At 46.4% G+C, this 20,611-nt stretch overlaps 1 protein-coding gene across 3 annotated transcripts in view; it reads left to right on the top strand.

Annotated features, from left to right (window-relative positions):
- The first annotated feature begins 2,039 nt into the window (after positions 1-2,039).
- MBTPS1 (membrane bound transcription factor peptidase, site 1) overlaps positions 2,040-20,611 on the top strand; it is a 45,321-nt gene continuing 26,749 nt past the window's right edge. Inside the window, exons 1-9 of one of the 3 annotated variants that reach the window (XM_069552567.1) lie at positions 2,040-2,240; positions 6,859-6,945; positions 11,335-11,819; positions 12,542-12,799; positions 15,587-15,790; positions 17,371-17,481; positions 17,879-17,988; positions 19,421-19,537; positions 19,971-20,038. In XM_069552567.1, coding sequence (XP_069408668.1) covers positions 11,636-11,819; positions 12,542-12,799; positions 15,587-15,790; positions 17,371-17,481; positions 17,879-17,988; positions 19,421-19,537; positions 19,971-20,038 — 1,052 coding nt within the window. In that variant the 5' untranslated portion in view covers positions 2,040-2,240; positions 6,859-6,945; positions 11,335-11,635. Of the gene's footprint in view, positions 2,250-6,858; positions 6,946-11,334; positions 11,820-12,541; positions 12,800-15,586; positions 15,791-17,370; positions 17,482-17,878; positions 17,989-19,420; positions 19,538-19,970; positions 20,039-20,611 lie in introns of all 3 variants that reach the window. The other 2 variants (XM_069552568.1, XM_069552566.1) reach the window with 2 other exon arrangements.

Genomic DNA, 20,611 nt, shown 5'->3' with positions numbered 1-20,611 from the left:
TGCATAGCCGTATGTCTCACAAGTCTTGAAACTACAGAGTTGATTTTTTTGCTCTCATTCTCCTGATAGGTTGAGTAAGATAAAGGCCAATTTTTGTTCCTTGACATGGGTGATAAAGAGATCACTAGTGGTTTTGCCATGATCCATTTTTCTTTGAGTGGTGGGGATGAAAGGTAGCAAGTTCAAGGACGGGGAAGAAAAAGGGAGACAGTGAGTAGAGACAGCTCTTCTGAGGAATCTTGCTTTGTTTTGCTTTCACCTCAGTTACTTAAAATCTTGGCACATTTGGGTTAAATGGCATCTCAAGTCTTGACACTGTGTACACTCCGAAATCAGTCTTTCTTTCTGTGTCTCTGGACTGTTACTCTTTAAAATAGCATTCAGGTTAAATAAAGATTTACCTTCCCATGGGATTACAAATGCTTTATTATACACATGAAGTGTTAGTTTAGGGAGTTACCAGAACCTGGAGTGGTTGAAAACCGGTAGACCAGGATTCTGGGGTGCTCAGGCCCCCTTGGTAAATTTCCAGGCCACCTCCTGTCATGGCCCAGGCCCCCTGCAGTTTTTAGGGCTCTCAGGAGCTGCAAAGTTCTCCTCCCCTTCAGTGTCACAGGACAAGGATGTTTGCGATTCACTAACCTACCTCTGTTCTAACAGTGGGGCTTTGTATTCAATGGCAGGGACTTAAAGGGCTGTTAAAAGAACCCTGATTAGAACAGCAGTTAATTTTAAGATCAAGTCCCTTATGTGGTCTGGTAGGAGGGGAGTGCTCTGGATTTACAAATACAAGAGTCAGGAATTCTCTGAAAGTTCCCAACACTGATGTGATCTCAGGAGGTGGAGAAGAACTGATCAGGTGTGGGTTGGTCGAGTACAACCACATTTATTGAATATGTTGTGTGTCAAAGTCTGTATGTGTATGCTTCATTTAACCTTCATCCTTTGAGGGAGGTATTCATATCTCCTTTGGGTGAGGAAGTTGAGTTCCAGAGAGCCGAGGTACAACTTGCCTAAGATCACAAAAAGCTAGTAGGTGATTCTGTTTCTCTGCTATATCAGTTTGGTTAAATATTGTTAAAAGGAATATGCAGTGCTGTGGTTTCTAATACTGGGGCATTATCCAGGTGCTGTGGAAAGGTCAAACGATGCAGCTTTATCTCAGGACACAGCACATCATTTGTCATCAGCATGACCTAAAACAGGCTTTCAGTCCTCCTTGCGTGCCAGCTCAGTCGTGTCCGACTGTTTTACAACTCCATGAACTGTAGCCCTCAAGGCTCATCTGTCTATGGAATTTTCCTGGCAAGGTTGTCATTTCCTTTTCCAGGGAATCTTCCCTATCCAGGGATCGAACTTGCGTCTCCTGCATTGGCAGGCAGATTCTTTACCACTGCCGCCACCTGGAAAGCCTTTCCATCCCCTAGTTGTGCCCAATGTCTAGTGTGGATCAGCTCAACACTTAGACATTAAGTGGGTGATTTTAGTATCTCAATCACCCAGACAATTGGGGGGGGGGCGCACTTTTAGGGAGTTTAATACATTGATCTTTGTTTGTTCAGAACGCGTCACCGCTTGGCGTCCGTGGTCCAGGCGACGCTGGGAGAGGTTAAGAGTAGAGCAGACCGGACTTCAGGCCGGGGTCTCGCCTGTCAGGGTGGGAGTCTGGTGAGTACTCGCACCCTCCGGCCTTGAGTAAGCACTCGACTCGCCTGTATCCGAGCTGCAGCGAGGGTTAAACGGGTAGAGGTTTGCAGGGCGAGCGCCGCCGCACCTGGCTCTACAGGCCCCAGGAGGAGAGCACTGGATGAATATGAACGTTCAGTGGCTGTTCTGCCACGGCTGTCCTCCGAAAGGCTGCGCCCGCTCCGGGGCCATACAGGTTTCCTGAGCTCTAGTGAATCCCCCATCCTCCCACTCCAATCGTCCTTTCTCCCGACTGGAGCCGAGTCCCAGCAACCTGACCCCGCCTCTGCCCCAGGGCCGCAAACGTCGCGAGACCTCCACCCTTCCTCCCGGCCAGGGTGCCCCCCCGCCCCGGGACCTCGGCGTCCAGCGCGCGCACGCAGGGCACGCACGGTCGGCGGGGTCCGGCGTTCCGGGCCGTCGGTGTCCCCGCCCCAATCACGCAGTCTCGCGAGAGTTGGGAGTAAACAGCCCCGAATGGAGACCCGAGGCGTGTTTGCGGCGGAGGCGCCGTTATCCCGGGCCCAGCAGACCCGAGCCTGAGGCGGCCGCAGGTACGTCAGGCAAGTCCGCTCCTCTGAGCCGCCGGCCCTCCCTACCTGTCGCCTGCGCGCTCTGGCTTGCTTGCCGCGCTCGAGGCCCCGAGGGCGGGGGTCTGTTGGGGCGGGGGCGGCGGCGGCGGGGCCTCTCTGCGCCCCTGGAGCCGCGCGGGCGCGAACCGGGCGGTACGGGGGCGGCGGTGGGGGGGCGCGGGGGGGACGAGCGGTGGAGACGTGCGGGTGCGCCGCTTGCCTGCCCGCGGGAGCCGCGCCGTCCCGCCGCTCGCCCCGGCCGGACTGCCGGCCGGGTTCCCCGCCTGGCCCTCTTTGCGCGTTGACACGCCACGGTGGTCGCTCAACTTCCCCGCTTCCTTTATCTGAAGTGAACTTTGACGGAGTCACACCGTGTGCTTGGTCCGGGCCCTCATCCTCGGAACAGACCGCGGTTCTCGGTCTGCTTCCCAGATGGGAGCCTGCTGTGGGATCTTAAGGGACCTCGATTCCTGCCCCTTCCGAGTCTGGTTTTTATAAATGCGGGGTAAGAACCTCGTCGGTTATTTGGGGCGGGGAGGTTCTGGTTGACTCTCAGACCCGTAGGAGCTTCACGTGCTGCCTAAGACTGTTGTACACCGTCTCCTTTACGTTCATTTAAGATGTTTTCCCCTTGTCTGGGTTAGCGCCCTTGAGACTTTTGGCCTATTTGCCTATGCAGATTAAGTTAAATATTTACTTTAGATTCTGAAGGACACTTACAAGTAAGAGAGTGGCCTAAGGTCTCGGAGTTGAACTGGAGAATTTCATTTCCTTTGGCCCTTTAGTCTTGACTGCTGGTAAGTAGCGCTCTCGCTTCAAGGTTTCAGTTTGCCTAAGTATAAAAATGAGGGGTTTGGAGAACAGTGATTTTTTTCCCACCAACTTTTAATCTGCAACACCCATTTTACACACACACACACACATATATATATGTATATACACACACACACTTTTTTTTAACGTGAGCGCTTTATTAAGGTTAAAATTACTGTTTTTAAGTGTGCTTACTCAGCTTTTTTTCCCTGTAAATTTGCAGTTGTGCAATCATCATAATCCAGTTTTAGAACATTTCTTCCATCCCCAAAAGATCCTCCATAGTGCCCATTTGCAGTCAGTGACCATTTCTAACTCCCGCTCCAGGTGACCACTAATTTACTGTCTCCTTAGATTTGTCTTTTTTGAATGTTTTGTGTATTTAGATGGGGTTATATGTGAGTATTGTGTCTGGCTTCTTTTGTTTTTCATACTATTTTTAAACTTCATGTAATTTGTACCCTGTGTGCCATTCTTTTTTTTTTTTAATTGAAGTATAATTGCCTTACAACGTTGTATTAGTTTCAGGTGCCCAGCAAAAGTGATTGATTTTTACATATGTATATTCTTTTTCAGATTCTTTTCCATTCTAGGTTATTACAAGATATTGAATATAGTTCTCTGTGCTATACAGTGCTAAGTTGCTTAAGTCGTGTCTGACTCTGTGTGACTATGAACTGTAGCCTGCCAGGCTCCTCTGTCCACAGGATTCTCCAGGCAAGAGTACTGGAGCAGATTGCCATGCCCTCCTTCAGGACATCTTCCTGACCCAGGGATCAAGCCCATGTTTCTTCACAGCTCCTGCATTGGGAGGCAGGTTCTTAACTAGTTGTGCCACCTAGGAAGCTCATGCTGTACAGTGCCATGGGCGGAGTTTCTCACGCTGGCCCCTGGCAGTACAGTATGTCCTTGTTTATCTTTACAACCCCTTTGACTCTTTGCTTAGAATTCTCCAGACAAGAGTACTGGAGTGGGTTGCTGTTCCCTTCTCCGAGGGATCTTCCTGACCCAGGGATTGAACCCGGGTCTCCTGCCCCGTGTCTCCTGCCTTGCAGGCAGGTTCTTTACCATCTGAGCCATCAGGGAAGCCCCCATATATAGTGTTGTATATCTGATAATCCTAAACTCCTAGTTTACCCTTTCCCTCAATACTTCATTCCTTTTTACGGGACACTAATAGTCCACTCTGCACATAACACATTTTGTTTATCCATTCATGCAGGACACTTCTTTCAGATAATGTTTTTTGTTGCCATGTATGAAGCAGATGGCTAGAGCCCTTTTTGTTAGAGGTGGGGAGGGGGACACCTGGTTTGGCCAGGTGGGACCCTGGCCCTAAGCTAACTCCCTTGTGCTCCCCAAGTACTCTTATAATCAGGAATTGGTTGGTCTGTAAAGAAAGCGTTTCTAGTCTCGTGCTTGCAGAGCCTTAGAAGCTCCTTGGACCCCATGGGATGTTGCAGGCTCCCTTCTGAAGAGTCAGGAGGTTTGATCATCCTCTTCGCGTCCTTCTCATGTGTGATTACCTTGTCTGTCAGTCTGGTGGGAGATGGTTCTTGTCCCGCCTGCTGTCTCTTTCCTTTGTGTGGCAGCCACAGTGCCAGAGTAACTAGAGGCTGCAGGCCCAGGAGACTGCATGTGGCTCCTGGTGCAGTGCTTTAAGTGGAGTCGGGCGTGGGGGTGTATTTGCATCTGCCCCTTTACATCAGGAGAGAGTTGAGATTCTGCATATATTTTGTTGGAAGAACTTGGCAAGTCCAGCCCTTGATGACTTGAAATATTAAGAATGGGAGATGGACCTTGGTCTCTCAGTGTATGGTCTGAGTCAGCTTGAGACTGATTTCCTCCTCCCTGTGGCCTAATTAGTTTTGACTTGATACAGAAATCTGTTCACTTGGTTTATTAATATCGAGGATGTCTTTTTGCCTAAGGTTAAGGAATGAGTTTAAGATGCAGCAAGTGCGAGCCTCCTGTGTGGCTGGCTGGTCCTGGATGGTGGGAGGGTAAAGAGAGTGAGGAGACAGCAGCAGCCTCTGTGAAAGAGCAGACAATAAAAACAGTGTGGACCATGACTCTGGACTTTGGTGCTCTTGACTTGCAGGGCTGAATTTCCCCCTACAAAACCTACTGATGGCTGAATGTGCCAGAATGAATGGTTCAGTCAGGCTTAAGAATACACCTTTGTTTTAAGATATTGTGGTCTGGCATCTCTCAAATGTTAGCCTGTTAAACAATGGTAATACAGTCAAGTGTGCAATTAGTTATGGAAGTGGTATTTTTACAGCCAAATTTTGATTGAACTGAATGGTACTGTTTTGTGACCTAAACAATTTTCTCTGGATCTGTTTCAGTAAAGGGTCATTAAAAAGCAAGGCACATCTTCCTAATTAGATGACTATTGGGTGATAAAAGTCATTTCCTTGACTTGTGTTCTTTAATTATTTGCAAAGAAACAAATTTGTATGTACTTTAGCTATACCCAGAATCAGAATCCTAGTGACACTGTTTTATAATGCACAATAGAAGATTCTGGGCTGTAAGGAATGTTGACTGTTGGCCTGCCCAGGTAATACATCTCTACTTGGTCTCCCTCTTATCCACGTCCCATTGAATCTTATTCCTGGCGTTGTATTATTTGAGCTATTTGAGCTTTGTATTTTACATTTAGTATTTAATGTCAAGTATTTTTTGATTGTACTTGTATTAGAGACATAATTATACTTATGGAAAATCCATAATGTTAAATACCATCTTTTAGGGTGTACCTTTGTATGGAAAAATAACCAGGCCTTCTACATAAAGAATTTATAGGAATTAAATCCAGTCAATAGTTAGTGGATCCAGAGGCAACCCTAACCAGGCCCTATATGTAAGTGATGTTACAGATGGCAAATCTGTTTAGAATGAACTAGCTGAAAGCATAACCTTAAGTGCCTTTTCTGGAGGAGGACATGGCAACCCACTCTAGTATTTCTGCCTGGAGAATCCCATGGACAGAGGAGCCTGGTGGGCTACAGCGCATGGGGTCTCAGAGAGTCAGACATGACTGAAGTGTTTTAGCACACACACATGCAGATCCCTTTTAAGCTCTGCTATGTGCATAATTGAAATTACATCTTTAACATTTTGACTGTGCAAGTTTTATTGCACAAAGTTATCTTTTTCCCTGGTGCATATAGATAGATATTTAAAAATGAAAATTTGGATCACATTAACTGTTTTACTTAATATTTCATTAGCACTTCCCCCATATTCTCTGGGAAATATGTTAGTTTCCTGTGGTTGCTGTAACAAATTTCTACACACTTGTTGGCTTAAAATAACACAGATTTGTTGTCTTGCAGTTCTGGAGGTCAGTAGTCTGAGATCAGTCTCACTGGGCTGAAGTCAAGGTGTCAGCTTCATTCCTTCTGGAAGTTCCAGGGAGCATGTGTTTCCCTTCCTTTTCCAGCATCCAGAGGCACCTGCAGACTTTGGTGCCTGACCTCCTCCTGGTATCACTTCAGCCTCACGCTCCCACCATCACTCCCCTGACTCCCTCTTACAAAGACTCTTGTTGTTACGCTGGACCCAGATGGACCATCCAGGATGCTCTCGCCTTCAGAACATCCTTTTAGTTATGAGTCCTTTCAGCCATATAAAGTAACATTCATAAGTTCTGCGGATAAGAATGTGGACATCGTTTGGGAACCGTTATTCAGCCTTCCCAAGGAGCCTGATTTTAAATTGCTGTATTGCATTCCATAATATACATGAATTATTTAGCTAGTTTTCTGTTGCATTTTAGGTGGTCTCTGATTTTTCCCAGTTAAAAGCCTTGAAAATAAATTGTGTGCTCTCAGATTCATACTTCTGTGGATTTCAGGAAAGCCAGGTAAGCTTCCTCTTAAGAGTGTGGCCTCTGGAGCCAGACCGCCCACGTTCCCAGCCCAGCTTCCCCACTCAGAGGCCAGGTGACTCCAGGCAGTGCTGAGCCAGCCTAGGCCTCAGTTTTCTTGTTGAAAGTGGGGTGGGGACAGATTGTTGTAAGGATTAAGTGCGTTAATACATGCACATTACATAGGATAGTGTCTGCCACATGCTGAGTGCTCGGTATGTGTTCATTGTTGTTATTACCGAATTTGTCAGGCTAAAAGTTTTTTACATTCCCGTACTGACAAGTTTCCACTCTTAAAGGTCATAAGAGTTTTTGACATTCACTAGCAAACTAGGAAAGTATTCAAGTTGAATTCTTAAACTTGATTTCATTTTATCTGGCTGTCTCGGTTTTGTCTGTCAAAATGTTACTTGACTTGTATGATGTAAATTATAGAGTCACAGGGGTTAATTCTAGCAGTTGTTCACTATCTCAATTCCTTAATTCCTCAGAATGAGAACTATTTCAGTTTCTCTTTGAGTAGCTCAGCACGTATCTTGGGATGTCAGGTGTCGTTCTGTGTGACAGTTGATGGCTGTAAATCTGCTTGACAAGGTCCGTGGTCTGGTTGTGCATACATCGGTTGGTACAGACTGAGTCTGCAAGAGGCTTAGGCTTAAAGTTGCCTCCACACCTCCCCTACATTTGCAAATTCATTGAGGGCAGTCCTAGCAGCGGAGACTAAATATGGGGCCTTTTTTTTTTTCTTTGTATATATTGGAAACCATTTCCACCATTTCAGAAAGGGTGGAAGAATAGTACAAGCCCTTTTTTCTCTGTATTTGTAAGTAAGTTGCAGACCTGATGCCCTTGATCCCCAGTTACTCTAGCGGGCGTTTCCTGCGAGCAAGGGCCTTCTTCCATAACCACGGCAGCCTTCGGAGTCCAGCAGTTAGTCATGATACTCCCCCACCATCTAATCACAGGCTGGTCCCATGCAGGTTTTGCCAGTTGTTTGTTCCAGTAACATCCTCACAGCAAAGGGATCCAGTTCAGAGTCTTGAGTTGCCTTCAGTCTGGAGCCTAATCTCAGCAGTTCCTTGGTTTTCATTCCCTCAGTACTTAGGGAGGTTGTAGGCCAGTTGTTCTGAAAGATGTCCTTCAGTTTGGGTCCTGATGTTTCCTCATGACCTGATTCAACTTGTGTGTCTTTGGCAGGAACGCCTCAGGAGATGCCAGGCTCTTCCACCACGTCTGCCTGGTGGGCCCGGGTCTGTTTGTCCCATCTCTGGTTAACTTGATGAAGCATCTCCATCCTAGCATTCCTCTACTTCCTTTTGTAACTCAGGATTTTGTTGGGAGACATTCTGAGATCATGAGAAGAGCTTAATCCTCTTTGCACTTCAGTGTCTCTTCTGTGTGTAATGCCATGGTGGACTCGTGTTTTCCTTTTGTCCTCAGTGGGTCAAGATCTGTTACTGTCACTGTTTACTTTGATGCTCAGATCCCAGTGGGCCCCTGTGACCCTCCCCACCGTTCTGGAGCCCTTCTTCCTCTTTGCCACAGGTGTTCCAGATTTGTCTCTTTTTACCTTGCCCAGCCTGAAACTCGCTCACTCTCTAAGGAGCCTGGTTTCTTCCAGTGGAGTATAGTGTTTGGAAAAGCAGTGCTGGGCACTAGTGGGGGTGAGGGGGTCCCTCCTGTGAGAATATTGCTGCCCCCGTGCTCTTTCCTTGAGCAGACAGAGCTAAGAGATACACGTCCATATGTTGGTGCGAGTGTATGTTTCTACATCTGTGTGTTGCAAACCTTGCATTCACACCAGTGTTTCCATTGTCATCCTGCATGGTTCATTCCAGTGTTTCCCTTCATGTTTGAGACTTCCTTCTCTGACGGTGAGAAAGGTGCCTCCCATTCTCTACAAAATATTTATTTGACCGAATCAGTGTCTTCTGTCGCTGCTGACCCCTCACTCAGATTCTGACACCCCTCGCCAGGCCCCCCCCACCCCGGCCCCCACCGCCATCTCCATCACTCCACACAGGCTGGGCTGCTGAGGCTCTCCCACCAACACCTGCCTTCTTGTCCTCAGCCTGTTGTTTTATAAAAAGCGTTTTTCCTTTCCTGTGTGTCTGTGTAGGTGTTTGTGTTTCCATCCTCTGTGCTTACCTGTGCTTGTTGCTGCATGTGTGTTTGCTGCTAGATGGTCTGCTTGGCCAGGGGAACGTGCTCTCCAGGACTGCACTGGGGAGTGAGTGGAAGGAGCCATCGTGGACACGGTGAGGGGTGCCTCCAGAGCCCCACGGAGGAGCAGGGCACTGTATCTTTAAAGCAGACAGGCCAGGGCTGCAGAGGTCCGTAGCTGGGGGCTGGCCTTGCCACCCCCAGTGATGGCGTGGGCACTGCCTCAGTTGTAAGAGAGCGTCAGCCTTCTCTCCCTACAGGCTGACTTTTAAGTTCATTGTCGTTACCTGTGTGTGAATTATTTTGGAACAGGTTTACTGAAAGTTGATGCAACTCAACTTACTGAGTCTAACGTTTGCTCACTGGTGACGCTCACTAATATTTGTGTGGTATCCAGTCCAAATGTGTCATAGATTCTGTAGCATTCTATTTGTATTTTATTTTTTTAATTGTTTTTTCACTGTACGTTCATTTCCTGTATCACGCGAGCCTTTATCACTGTGATTAGCTTTCTCGTCTTTGACCTGTAATACAATGAGCCAGGTGTATGCTTCAGGTAATTATATTCTGTGATACCTCCTTGCTGTGAGGACCAAATATGAACAGAAACTTGGGGCTCACTCCCACGTGGCTTCCTCTAAAACAGGTTGGGGTGGCTTTTGGTGTCCCCTGTTGCTTTTCTTCCATCTTTCTCTTCTGGTCGTTGTTTTTGTTTATATGATTGACATTCTCTTGTTCTCCATGTTGCTATGGAAATAGCTTTTAATATTTAATTTCTATCTGATTAACTGTTCCACCAACCTTGGTTTCCAGTCCGAGTTAGGCCTGCTTTTCATATCATTTGTTATTATAATGATGGATGTACTAATTATTATTGCAAAGATTGTTTAGATACTCCAACTGCTTATCTGTATTTATCACTGTTTTCTGTTCATCAGTGCTTTCCTATAGAAGCACACGTGAATAGTCCTACAAACCACAAACCCCTTGTTGTTCTCAGATACCAGTTTCTGCTGGAAGAATGGGTTTATTAATACCTTGACACACCTCTCTCAAAAAGGGGCTGACTCCTTGTCCTAAATGTTTTCTTCTTAGAAACAAGTAGCTATGGAAGGAAGGATTGTCTCGTTGCTCTTTTTTCCCTCTGCTGGGTTATTTCTGTTTCTGATGTGATCTGTGCAGTATGTTTTTCTGGACGTGCTACAGCCTGTGTTTTTTGTTTTTTAACTGCTGCTCTGTTCTTCACTGTGAAGAATTACCCTTTTCTTTGCCATTCAGATGTTTTGAAAGGTATTTGTGCTTACATGCAATTTAATACTCAAATCACATTTTTCTCTGGCAAAAGCTTTTACCTCACCAACTGTCCGTCCTTTCATACCACATCCAGTAAAGAGAGAATCTGATTTTATAACACAGGTTGAAAGTCTTTAAGTTCTGAGGCTTCCGGTAAAATACATTTACTGACAATAAAAACTCTTCCATGCTCTCTTCAAAGAATCAGCAGAAAATACTTCAAAACCTGAAAAAGTGTAGTTTGAGTAATTTCAAAGCACAGTGTGTCTTAGAGGGTGGTATGTACATAAATTGTATGGAAATTAGTCTGTTCTTAGATGTTACTTTTACAGTAGAAAGAAAAGGATGTGTACCAAGCTTTTACTTGGAACACTGGTGGAATTTAATTGGTAACCCACTCCAGTGTTCTTGCCTGGAGAATCCCATAGACAGGAGCCTTGGATTGCAAAGAGTCCAACATACTGAGGGACTAACAGTGCACATGGGGAATTAAATACACATGGGGAATTAAAGTGCTGATTAGGGCAACGCCCTGGGGATAAAGAAATGCATAGGATAGGAAAAGACAAGAATCTGAAATTGAGGCAAAGGGAAGGAACTTGAGCAGAGTCATGACTCCCATTCATTAGCTCAGGGCTAATGTGCTTAGTATTCTGGGGGTTATTTGTTATCCTTGTTTTCCTCCGTTTTTCTCATTTATCCTGTTTTATTTTTGAAGCTGTCTTAAAACTTTGTTTTCCCCCTGAAAGGGGTGAGGAGTAACTAAATTAAAATGAGCCCATAGATGTTTCTTGGTTGCATCAGGCATTTGTTTTGTCTTATAGCTGGTGTGGCTTTTAGACCCTCTTATCCAAATTTCAGAGACTGCGAAACCTCCGTGGCTCTGTCGGTGTGCTGCTCATGTCCCTGTGTGCTTGCTTTGTTTTGTAGACTGGCTCACAGAGTGATCACTCATCCCCGCTGGCCTTTGGTTCCGTGGTGCACATGGAGTGTAGGACTCAGGGGTCTGGGCCAGAGTGAGCGAAGCCTGAGGCCCAAAATGGAGAAGAAACGAAGAAAGAAATGAAAGCCTTGTTTCAGGCCAAGCCACAAGGGGCCATGAAATTTAACTTTTATTTACGTTGGACAAGACTGTAAAATGGCGGATCAGTAATGTTTCAGCTTTTAGCTGAAACAAAAATTAACTTATAATCAAGAAAGAAAAAAGTGCGATTTGAGTTTATGCGATTTTATGACCGTACTCACTACGACCATGAAGCTTGTCAACATCTGGCTGCTTCTGCTGGTGGTTTTGCTCTGCGGGAAGAAGCATCTGGGCAACAGACTGGAAAAGAAACCTTTTGAAAAGGCCCCATGCCCCGGCTGTTCCCACCTGGCTTTGAAGGTGGAGTTCTCCTCAACGGTTGTGGAATATGGTAATGATATTATTTTAAATGTTAGGGACTTCCCCCTCAGTGTGTTGGGTTTTTTTGTTTTCTTTTTTTCAGATTTATTATAAACATTAGCTTTTGCCAAAAACATTTCCCTCTCTTCTGCAATGAATGTCAAATGGGCTGAGTGCGTAGTGTTTGTATATTCTGCTGGTTTGGTTTTTCAGTTTAATTATTTTATATAAAGCAAAGAAATTGACATTCTGAATTATTTCCCTAAACTTGGATTCCATGGGACAGATGTCATGGTAGCTGGTGAGGGACTTTGGAGGGGCTGAAAGTTTATGTGACCAGTTGTGAATAACTAAGCAATAAGTCTTATAAGATCTGCTCTAAGTTTCGTTAACTTCTCAGGAAGAAGAGAGCCTTCACTTCTCTGAATTCCTCCTTCCTCCTTGAAACCTTACGTGCATTTCTCTGTCATATGCTCAAACTTCTCTTAACATTCGGTGTTTGAAAAATAGCTCAGGTGTCTGGTTTTCAGTGATGTGTCCTGTGATCATTGGGGTTCATACAGATCGTTGTAGCTCAGAACTCTGGAAACTGCCATCCAGGATGTTTAGTCTGTTTACTGCTCTTTCTCCTATAGGTTTTATGATATATATGTTTTCTTTTACCAGGAAAATGTTATATTAGATATACTCTTGTATAATGTCATAATATAGGTTTGTAAGTTCTTATTTTTATTTTGTGGTCATTGATTTCAGAGTACATTGTGGCTTTCAATGGATACTTTACGGCCAAAGCTAGAAATTCATTTATTTCAAGCGCCCTGAAGAGCAGTGCAATTGACAACTGGAGAATTATACCTCGAAACAATCCATCCAGTGACTACCCTAGTGATTTTGAGGTGATTCAGATAAAAGAGAAACAGAAGGCGGGGCTGCTGACTCTTGAAGACCATCCAAACATCAAGCGGGTAACACCCCAGCGGAAAGTCTTTCGTTCCCTCAAGTACACGGAGGGTGAGTACTGCTCCCGAGGGCTGGTCTGTGTGCATTTCTGCTGTGCTGGAAGCAGAGGGGGTGTGTGTGTTGACACAGGGCAGTATCTGAGAAATAGTGCAGTGAACACCCCGTCTTTCATCAGCTGTGAACACTTTCTCAGCAGGAATAAAAAAACCAGGAAAGAGACTTTGTGCTTCTGATTGAAAGTTTGCAGTAAGAATGATCTCTGTTGTGTGGGAAGAGGTTTTCACCAGGTTTCTCTCAGAGCCTTCAGGCTGTGAGGCCATGACGAGCCTTCAGGCTATGAGGCCCTGACTCCCCTTCACGCTTGGAAACTAAGATGGTGTCTTTGAGTCTCCTTGCTTGCATTTTGTGTCTTTCAGTGCGAGTTTTTATTTTGGATGCATCTGGCAAAATGCCTTTTCTTTGGGTTTCATTTTGCTTTTCTCAGACCCTCCTGACCGTGCACCATTGTGCCTCGGCTGGGCTTGTTGAAGCTGGAAGCCGGGCATGTGCGGGGATGGAAGGAATTTGCTGAGTCCCTTTCAGCTCCAGGGCTCACTCTCCGAGTCCTTACGACGTGCCTGTGGAGAGAAGTTCCTTCTCAGATAACCAAGTGAGGATTAGAATATGCTGGTTTCCAAAGCAGGTGTACTACTTGCAGGGGAAAGGGTTTTTCCCTGTCCGTCAGAAACTGGGGTAGCAAATAGATAATAGCTGTTACTGCTTACTGTTGTTTCTTTCATTAGAAAGGAAATGAAATAAGAGGCCTGTGAGCCTCTGAGGTTTAAAAACACACCCGGGGACAAGCCAGTTCACGTGCCAGCTGCAGAGTTCAGGGGTGTCTGACCTTGCAGAGCTCTTTCCATTAGTCCATGTTTCGTGTGTTCTCTTTGAAAAGCAGTCACCTCAAAGCAGTCCATGAAGATACAAACAAATCAGACCTGTGCAGTTAGCCAAATGTATGCCTGGTGTCTTTTTATCCTTTAAAGAGCTGCAGAGTGTTTTAGAAAATGTGGTAGCATGGGGAGTACGTGGAGCTTCGTGGCTGGGGGTCCCCTTCTGTGTCCTCTCCAGCATGGTTGTCAGCTGCTGGGCTGCCCTGAAGGGAAGTGACGTACCTCTTCCTCTGGTCATGAGCTGTGGGTACCTGTGGTGAGCATCTTTTCTTTAAGCTTCCGCTCATCCAGAAAATGGAGATGACGCTACCCATCTGAGTTCTTCTGAAGGTGAAAGGAAATAGTGCATGTGAAGAGAGCTTAGCAGAGTTCTTGGGCTGTTATAAGCAGATGTTAAATGTTCATTTTTGGGAATTCCCTGGAGGTCCAGTGGTCAGGACTCTGAGCTTTCAGTGCTGGGGCCTGGGTTCAATCCCTGGTCAGGGAACTAAGATCCTGTATGCTGCATGGTGCAGCCAAAAAACCCAACTCAGTTTTCTGTGGCTCTATTGTTAGAATGCTTTGCTTTATTTAGGGTGGGAACCTGTCACACTCTGGATCCCACCCCTGGTCTCGGTGGGCTGTAAGACAGAGCTGACCTGATTTCCACGAGACAGCACTGCGAGGCGTTTGGAGGACAGATTGGTGTCCCCTATCTGTTACTTGTCTCTTGGATAATAGATACCAGTTCCTTCAGGGGCTACTCATAGGACCTGGCCTTACCCTTTTAATGGCTTGCTTGCAAATATGTCCCGTTTTCTCTAAATTGCTCCTAACGAGTAAAGCCAGAACCGAGTCCTCCGGGTGTAGTATGGTCTGCTGGAGGGAGAGCATGACAGACCCTCCTTGGTCTGAATATTGTCCTTCAGTTAGTGCCCTGGCTGTTGACTGAAGGCATAGAGTCAATATGGGAGGGTCAGTGCAGAATTGTTTCAGTTGCAGTGTGCAAATAGTCACTTAATGGAATTGACACAACTGTGTATTTCTCCAGGTCCTTGTATTTTCATGGGTGTAGCCTGGTGAGACCGGAAGGAGAGCAATAATAACTTCCTTTAGAAACTGAACCTCAGTAGTATTACAGGTGGTCCTCTAGAGAAGGGTTTGAAATATGTTTTTTTCTTCTTTATAGCATGGTTTTTGAAAGGTAAAGGGACACCCTTGTGATATTTCTACTTTTTTCTTCCATTAAAAAACAAATGCTTACAGATGGTAAAATTCATGCTTTTTAGTGCACAGTTTGGCAGGTCTTGATAAAAGTGCAGTCAAGTACCTGCCAACAAAATCAAGATGTAAAATGTTGCCCCCAGCAGGTCTCCCCGAGTCCTGTGTAGGTGTTTTGGTTTTTGAAGGGCGATGTTCTGGTAGATACTCGTGCTGAGGACCTTGAACAGGTCACAGTAGGACAAGGTCGGAGCAAGGTGTCCTGGGGTCACAGGACTTCTTCCTGTCTGAGATCACACAGTAAATGGAGAAACTGCACCGTTCCTTGGTGCACGTTTTCTTGCACTCTGCCCCCCCACCCCCCCGACCCCCTTTGGTTCATGGAGAATAAGTGGTTGGTGAAATACCAAGCATTTCTTCAATTTCAGTATCAAAACTGACTTTATTTCTTTAGGAGTAATCATTTTATCAGTTGTTCTCTCCCTCTTATTGGTTAGAAGATTCCAGGTAAAGAACTGTTTGGGAAGAATGTGGTGGCTAAATAATGTCCTGTGGATGTAACTGTGTTGAGAAGTTTCTTCTAGCAGAGGGGAGAGAGTGTCACTCTCCCGCACGGGGGTCTCAGGAGGGGGTCACTGCACTGGTGGAAGGAGTTTCCCCTGACAGGTATGCATCCTGAGTTTCTGCTCTCTTTCCTTGCCTGCAGCTGAGCCTGGCCCGCCCTGTAACGAGACCCGCTGGAGCCAGAAGTGGCAGTCGTCACGGCCCCTGCGCAGGGCCAGCCTCTCCCTGGGCTCCGGCTTCTGGCACGCCACTGGGAGACACTCGAGTCGGCGGCTGCTCAGGGCCATCCCGCGCCAGGTCGCCCAGACGCTGCAGGCCGACGTGCTGTGGCAGATGGGCTACACAGGTGGGCGTGGGGGCCGGGCAGGCCTCCTCCCTCTCCAGCACCTGTAGCTGAGGGTGTGCCACCTCATGCATCTGCTTCTGCAGGTTGAGCTGGACGCACTCAGCTGTCCCTTTGTCCAGCGTGTGGGTGGCAGCTCCTGTCTTTGTCTAGTCCTGCTGACTTTGTGTGTCTTATGTTTCTGAGGTGGTCAGGGCATGTTCTTTCCTGTTGTTGCACGTGAGCAGACACAGTACTTACTGCCCACACCAGGGCTGACTGGCAGTCCAGTGGAGTTCTGTCATTTCCCGGGGAAGGAAGTCAGATCCAGAGATGTCACCTTGATTTGAGCTCATCCTCGCATGCAGTGGCCTGTGTGCAGCATGGCTAAGTGATTGTCGAGATTGTGATTTTTTGTTTCAGAGCAGGAAACAATATTAAAGACTGTTTCTTAGAAAATAGAACTCACAGCCAATCAGATGTTTTTTCTTACTGCATGGCAGAAAATTCCTGTTTTAACTGATGTGGAAGTTTGGGTCCTAAACATCAGCTCATGTCTCTGGCCCCTGATACGTCACAGTTTGTCTTAGTGTCTTTCCATTTCTCCTTGGCTTAGAGACCCAGAGACCTTACCCCTGCTCAGACTTAACACTCGGGAGACTGACATTTTATTAAATGATGATTTCCTCTTGGTTTATCTTTTTAGGGCAAAAGCTTCACAAAACAGAAAATCTCTAATCATCAGAAAAGCATTTTTTATTTCCCCCACACTAGCTATTTTCTAGTATTGTGTGTGCATTTAAAAAAAGGAAACAATATACTTTGATGGTTATTTCATTGTAAATTGATTATTTAATATTTAGTATTGATACGTAAACACAATTCTCTTACTGGAAAGACATTCACGTATCAAGGCTTACTCCTGTTAGCTTTTAAATAATATGAGTATGTTGTATTTTTTTTCCTACGTATTTTCTAGAATTTCTTGATCTGACAGTATCAGTCATATTTCACATTGGTGCGCTTGGCTTTTGACCAGTATCTGAGATAGACTTGTTATTATAGGAAAGTGTGTAGTATAGTGGTTTTCCTTTAAGTGTGGTTTTCCCTGCATGTGGGTGAAAGCTCGTGTCTGCAGAGTTGTTTTCATGAGTGAACAGCACTGAGTCCTTGTCAGGAGGAGGAGCCCCCCCCCCCCCCCGCTCCTATGAGTGAGGGCCTTGTGCTCTGCACTACCCCCAGGGCCTCTCAAAGGGGAATGGAGCCTGGAGAAAATGGCCTGAAGAGGACAGTCCATCAGCGGAGGATTTGGGGGAGGTGGTTTCACGCCTGGGTGCGGGTGACGGTTGAGGGGTGGCCAGAGGGACTTCCTGTGTGTCCACAGGTCTTACTTAGCAGCTGGTGTCGGCCATCCTCAGCTGTCCCTCTCGCTGGCCTCGGCTCAGCCAGGCCCCAGGCATCCCTACTGTGTGCATTCCGTGGGCAGGCTTTGCCTCTGGGTCCCTTGGTGTTCTGTGTGGGTCCCAGTAGGGAATGTATTTTATACACAAAAATCCAGAACAGTGGTTTTTCTGAACACGATTCTACTCTCTTCTTGGAATAAGGCACTAATGTAAGGGTTGCCGTGTTTGACACTGGGCTAAGTGAGAAGCACCCCCACTTCAAAAACGTGAAGGAGAGAACCAACTGGACCAATGAGCGAACGCTGGACGACGGTGGGTGGCCGGGGGCCTGAGGGGCATTTCTGGTCGCTCCCATCTTCTGTTTTATCAGCTGAGGGGATTTTCCTTTGTAAATGATTAAATAGTCTGTATACAACAGGTATTCAGACAAACCCAAGTTGCTTTGTGCCTTTGGCAGAAGCTTTTCTAAGTATCTCAGAGGAGGTTGGGAGGTGACTGAGGAGAGGGGTTGCCTGGTGGGAGGAATCCTTGCTGTTTGGGGGGAGCAGAAGCTGTTGGCCCCCGAGGTGGGGCTGGTGAGGTGCAGTCTCTGAGTGGAGGCCCTGGAGAGGCACTGGGGACTGTGTCTTGGACTTGGAGAAGGAGTCTGTTTGAATCGATGGCCCACATTATCAGCCATGCTTCATGACTTTTTCCTTTCGGACAGCAGGGTTGGGCCATGGCACATTCGTGGCAGGTGTGATAGCCAGCATGAGAGAGTGCCAGGGATTTGCTCCCGACGCAGAGCTTCATATTTTCAGAGTCTTTACCAACAACCAGGTATGTGTTTTGAGGGCCCCTAAAACTTAAAGAATTGGTTTTACAATGTGAAAAGAACAGGCTGGTTTAAAGGCAATGCATATCCATGGTGCTGAGCATCTCCCGGCCCCCCACGTGGCTTTGCCCTCCTGCCGCCGCCCCCTTCACCAGCCTCACCGGAACACCAAAGGCCCTACTCCAGGGGGGTTCCTTGCCCTCCCGTTTCTCCTGTCCACCATGCCTCGGGCACACGTGTACTTGAGGATAATCCACGTTTGTGCTCTTGCTGCTTTGCTGGACTGGGGTCGCTTGTGCCCAGCACCCAGCATCATGTTGGGTCATGAGGATTTAGAAGCTTGCGCCCTGGGTCTGCATTTGGAAATGTTCCTGGAAAGAGGGAGGGTCCTGGCTAGTTATTTATTGTTAAAGTCTAATTTTTGCCCAGGTAATACATAATTCACAAACATCCAGGGCACACAGGGATAATTCTCCCAACCCTCCCATCCAGCAGGTTTTTACCTCACTTCCCCAAGTCCCCCAAGTGATGCTTTCTTTTGTGCTTATATCCTCTCCTCCTAGAATGTTTTTTGCATATTCAAGCAAGTGTAACTATATTGTCTTGTTTAAGAGCCTTTAAAAAGCATAATTCTGAATCATATTCTCTTTCTACTGTTTTTTTTAACATTTTATGTTTATTCACACTTTTAATTTGTAGTGCTCTTTATTTTTACCTGTGGATTTAAGTTTCCACATCATATAATTTCCTTTCAGCATGAAGAGATGCCTTTAGTATTGCTTGTAATGCAGTCTGTTAGCTATGATTTCTCTCAGCTCTAGTTTATCTGAAAATATCTTTATTTCATCTTTATTCTCAAAAAACTATTTTAACTGAGTCTCAAATTCTGGATTGAAAGTCTTTATTCCCTCCAGCACTTTACTCCATTGTTTTCAGTCTATTATTTTCTACTCTGTTTAATTTTGTACCTTATAAAGCACCTGAATGGTGGTACATGAAGTAATTTAACTTTTGTGAGGAAGCTATGAGAGAAATAATAACTATTAGAGAAATAATTCTGTGAAATGACGTTCAGTCTATTTAGGAATAAAGAATATTAAATATGTTAAACTGTTTGGAAAAACTTAACTGAATAGATGTGTCTTAGGACAGGTCCTTCTGCAAGAGCGGCAACTAGAAGTTTGGGGTCTCCCCTGGGCGGGCAGGCGGGCTGTAAGGTCAGGAAGGTGCTGGATGTGAGACCCGGCGAGACCTGGGACCCTGCCCTCCCCAGCGTCCAGGCCCGAGGAGCGGAGGCTCTGGGTGTAGTGTACCTGGCGGAGCCTTCGTGGTTCTTGGGACCTCTTTCTGAAGTTCACGTGACCGCTCCATGCCACTGGCAGCCTGGTACTTGGAGGCTTCACTGCAAGTCCTGAAGCCCTGTTTTCTCATGGCCAGGTCTCCTACACGTCCTGGTTCCTGGACGCCTTCAACTACGCCATCCTCAGGAAGGTTGACGTGCTGAACCTGAGCATCGGCGGCCCTGACTTCATGGACCACCCCTTCGTCGACAAGGTTGGCCCTGTCTCTGCAGGGGCCTGTGCTGGCATGGTGGCAGCTCCTGCTCTCCCCTTCCCACTTTGCTTGGGGTCTAGCCTGCTGGTGGCTTTGTCACCCACGTGGGGACAGCTCTGAGGGCGTGAGCTGCAGAGACTTGTGGGTAGCAGGTCACGGCGCCATGTTGGTGCCTCTCACCTGAGCATGAGGCCCGTCTTCTCTGGGCGTGTCAGGAAAGCCCGGGTCTGCTCTGCCGCAGGGACCTGTGTCCTGGAGTCTCTCTTCTAGACACACTGGCTGCCAGACTTACCGTGTCTGTCCTGGCCCGATGTTGCACTTCCAGGGATCTCTTATGTTTTAGTTCTGTTTTTGAAAGTTGTTTTTGGACATTTATATGTTGATTGTCTAAAAGTGATGTCCTTTCATAAGTAAATGCTTGCTAATTTTGTAGGTGTGGGAATTAACAGCTAACAATGTCATCATGGTTTCTGCTATTGGCAATGATGGGCCTCTTTATGGGTAAGTATCTCTTGATAGGAATGACCTTAGAGGTATTTTTTTCCTTGAAATAACTGAAACACTGTTGTCTGTCTGTCTCTGTATTTTTCTGTACCTGTTTGTATCTATCTAAAACTTTGCATTGTGGAACTTTTCAATACATACAAAAAAGACTTAGTAATGAATCTCAGGTACCCACATACTCCAGCGGTTGTGACTCAAGGACAGTCTTGTTTCTGTGTAATTTTTTTTTTCACCTTTACTGGAAATAGCAATTTGGAGGCCTAACGTTTTTATTCTACTCTTTTTACTCCTGCAAGCAGTCAGGAGAGTAAATCTACTAGAAATAAGTGGGTTCCACAGTATTTATTGAGACCCACTGTGCGCAGAGCACAGGGTGAGGAGGTAGATGAGATGCCTGCCTTTTTAGGAAAAGATGCGGATGCAGCGAAATTTAACAGGAGAGCGTGCAGGCTGGCATGGCGGACACAGACAGGAAGGATCAGGTTGGATGGGAGGGCAGAGAGCAGTGTCACAGACAGGTCCCTTTGTGCTCAGTTGTGTGGTGAGTCAGGTCACTTCAGAGTGACCGGA

Source organism: Ovis canadensis, chromosome 14, assembly GCF_042477335.2.
Source record: "Ovis canadensis isolate MfBH-ARS-UI-01 breed Bighorn chromosome 14, ARS-UI_OviCan_v2, whole genome shotgun sequence".
Classification (NCBI taxonomy): domain Eukaryota; kingdom Metazoa; phylum Chordata; class Mammalia; order Artiodactyla; family Bovidae; genus Ovis; species Ovis canadensis.
The sequence above is the reverse complement of the archived record's forward strand: the minus strand, read 5'-3'. Positions and strand labels throughout refer to the sequence as shown.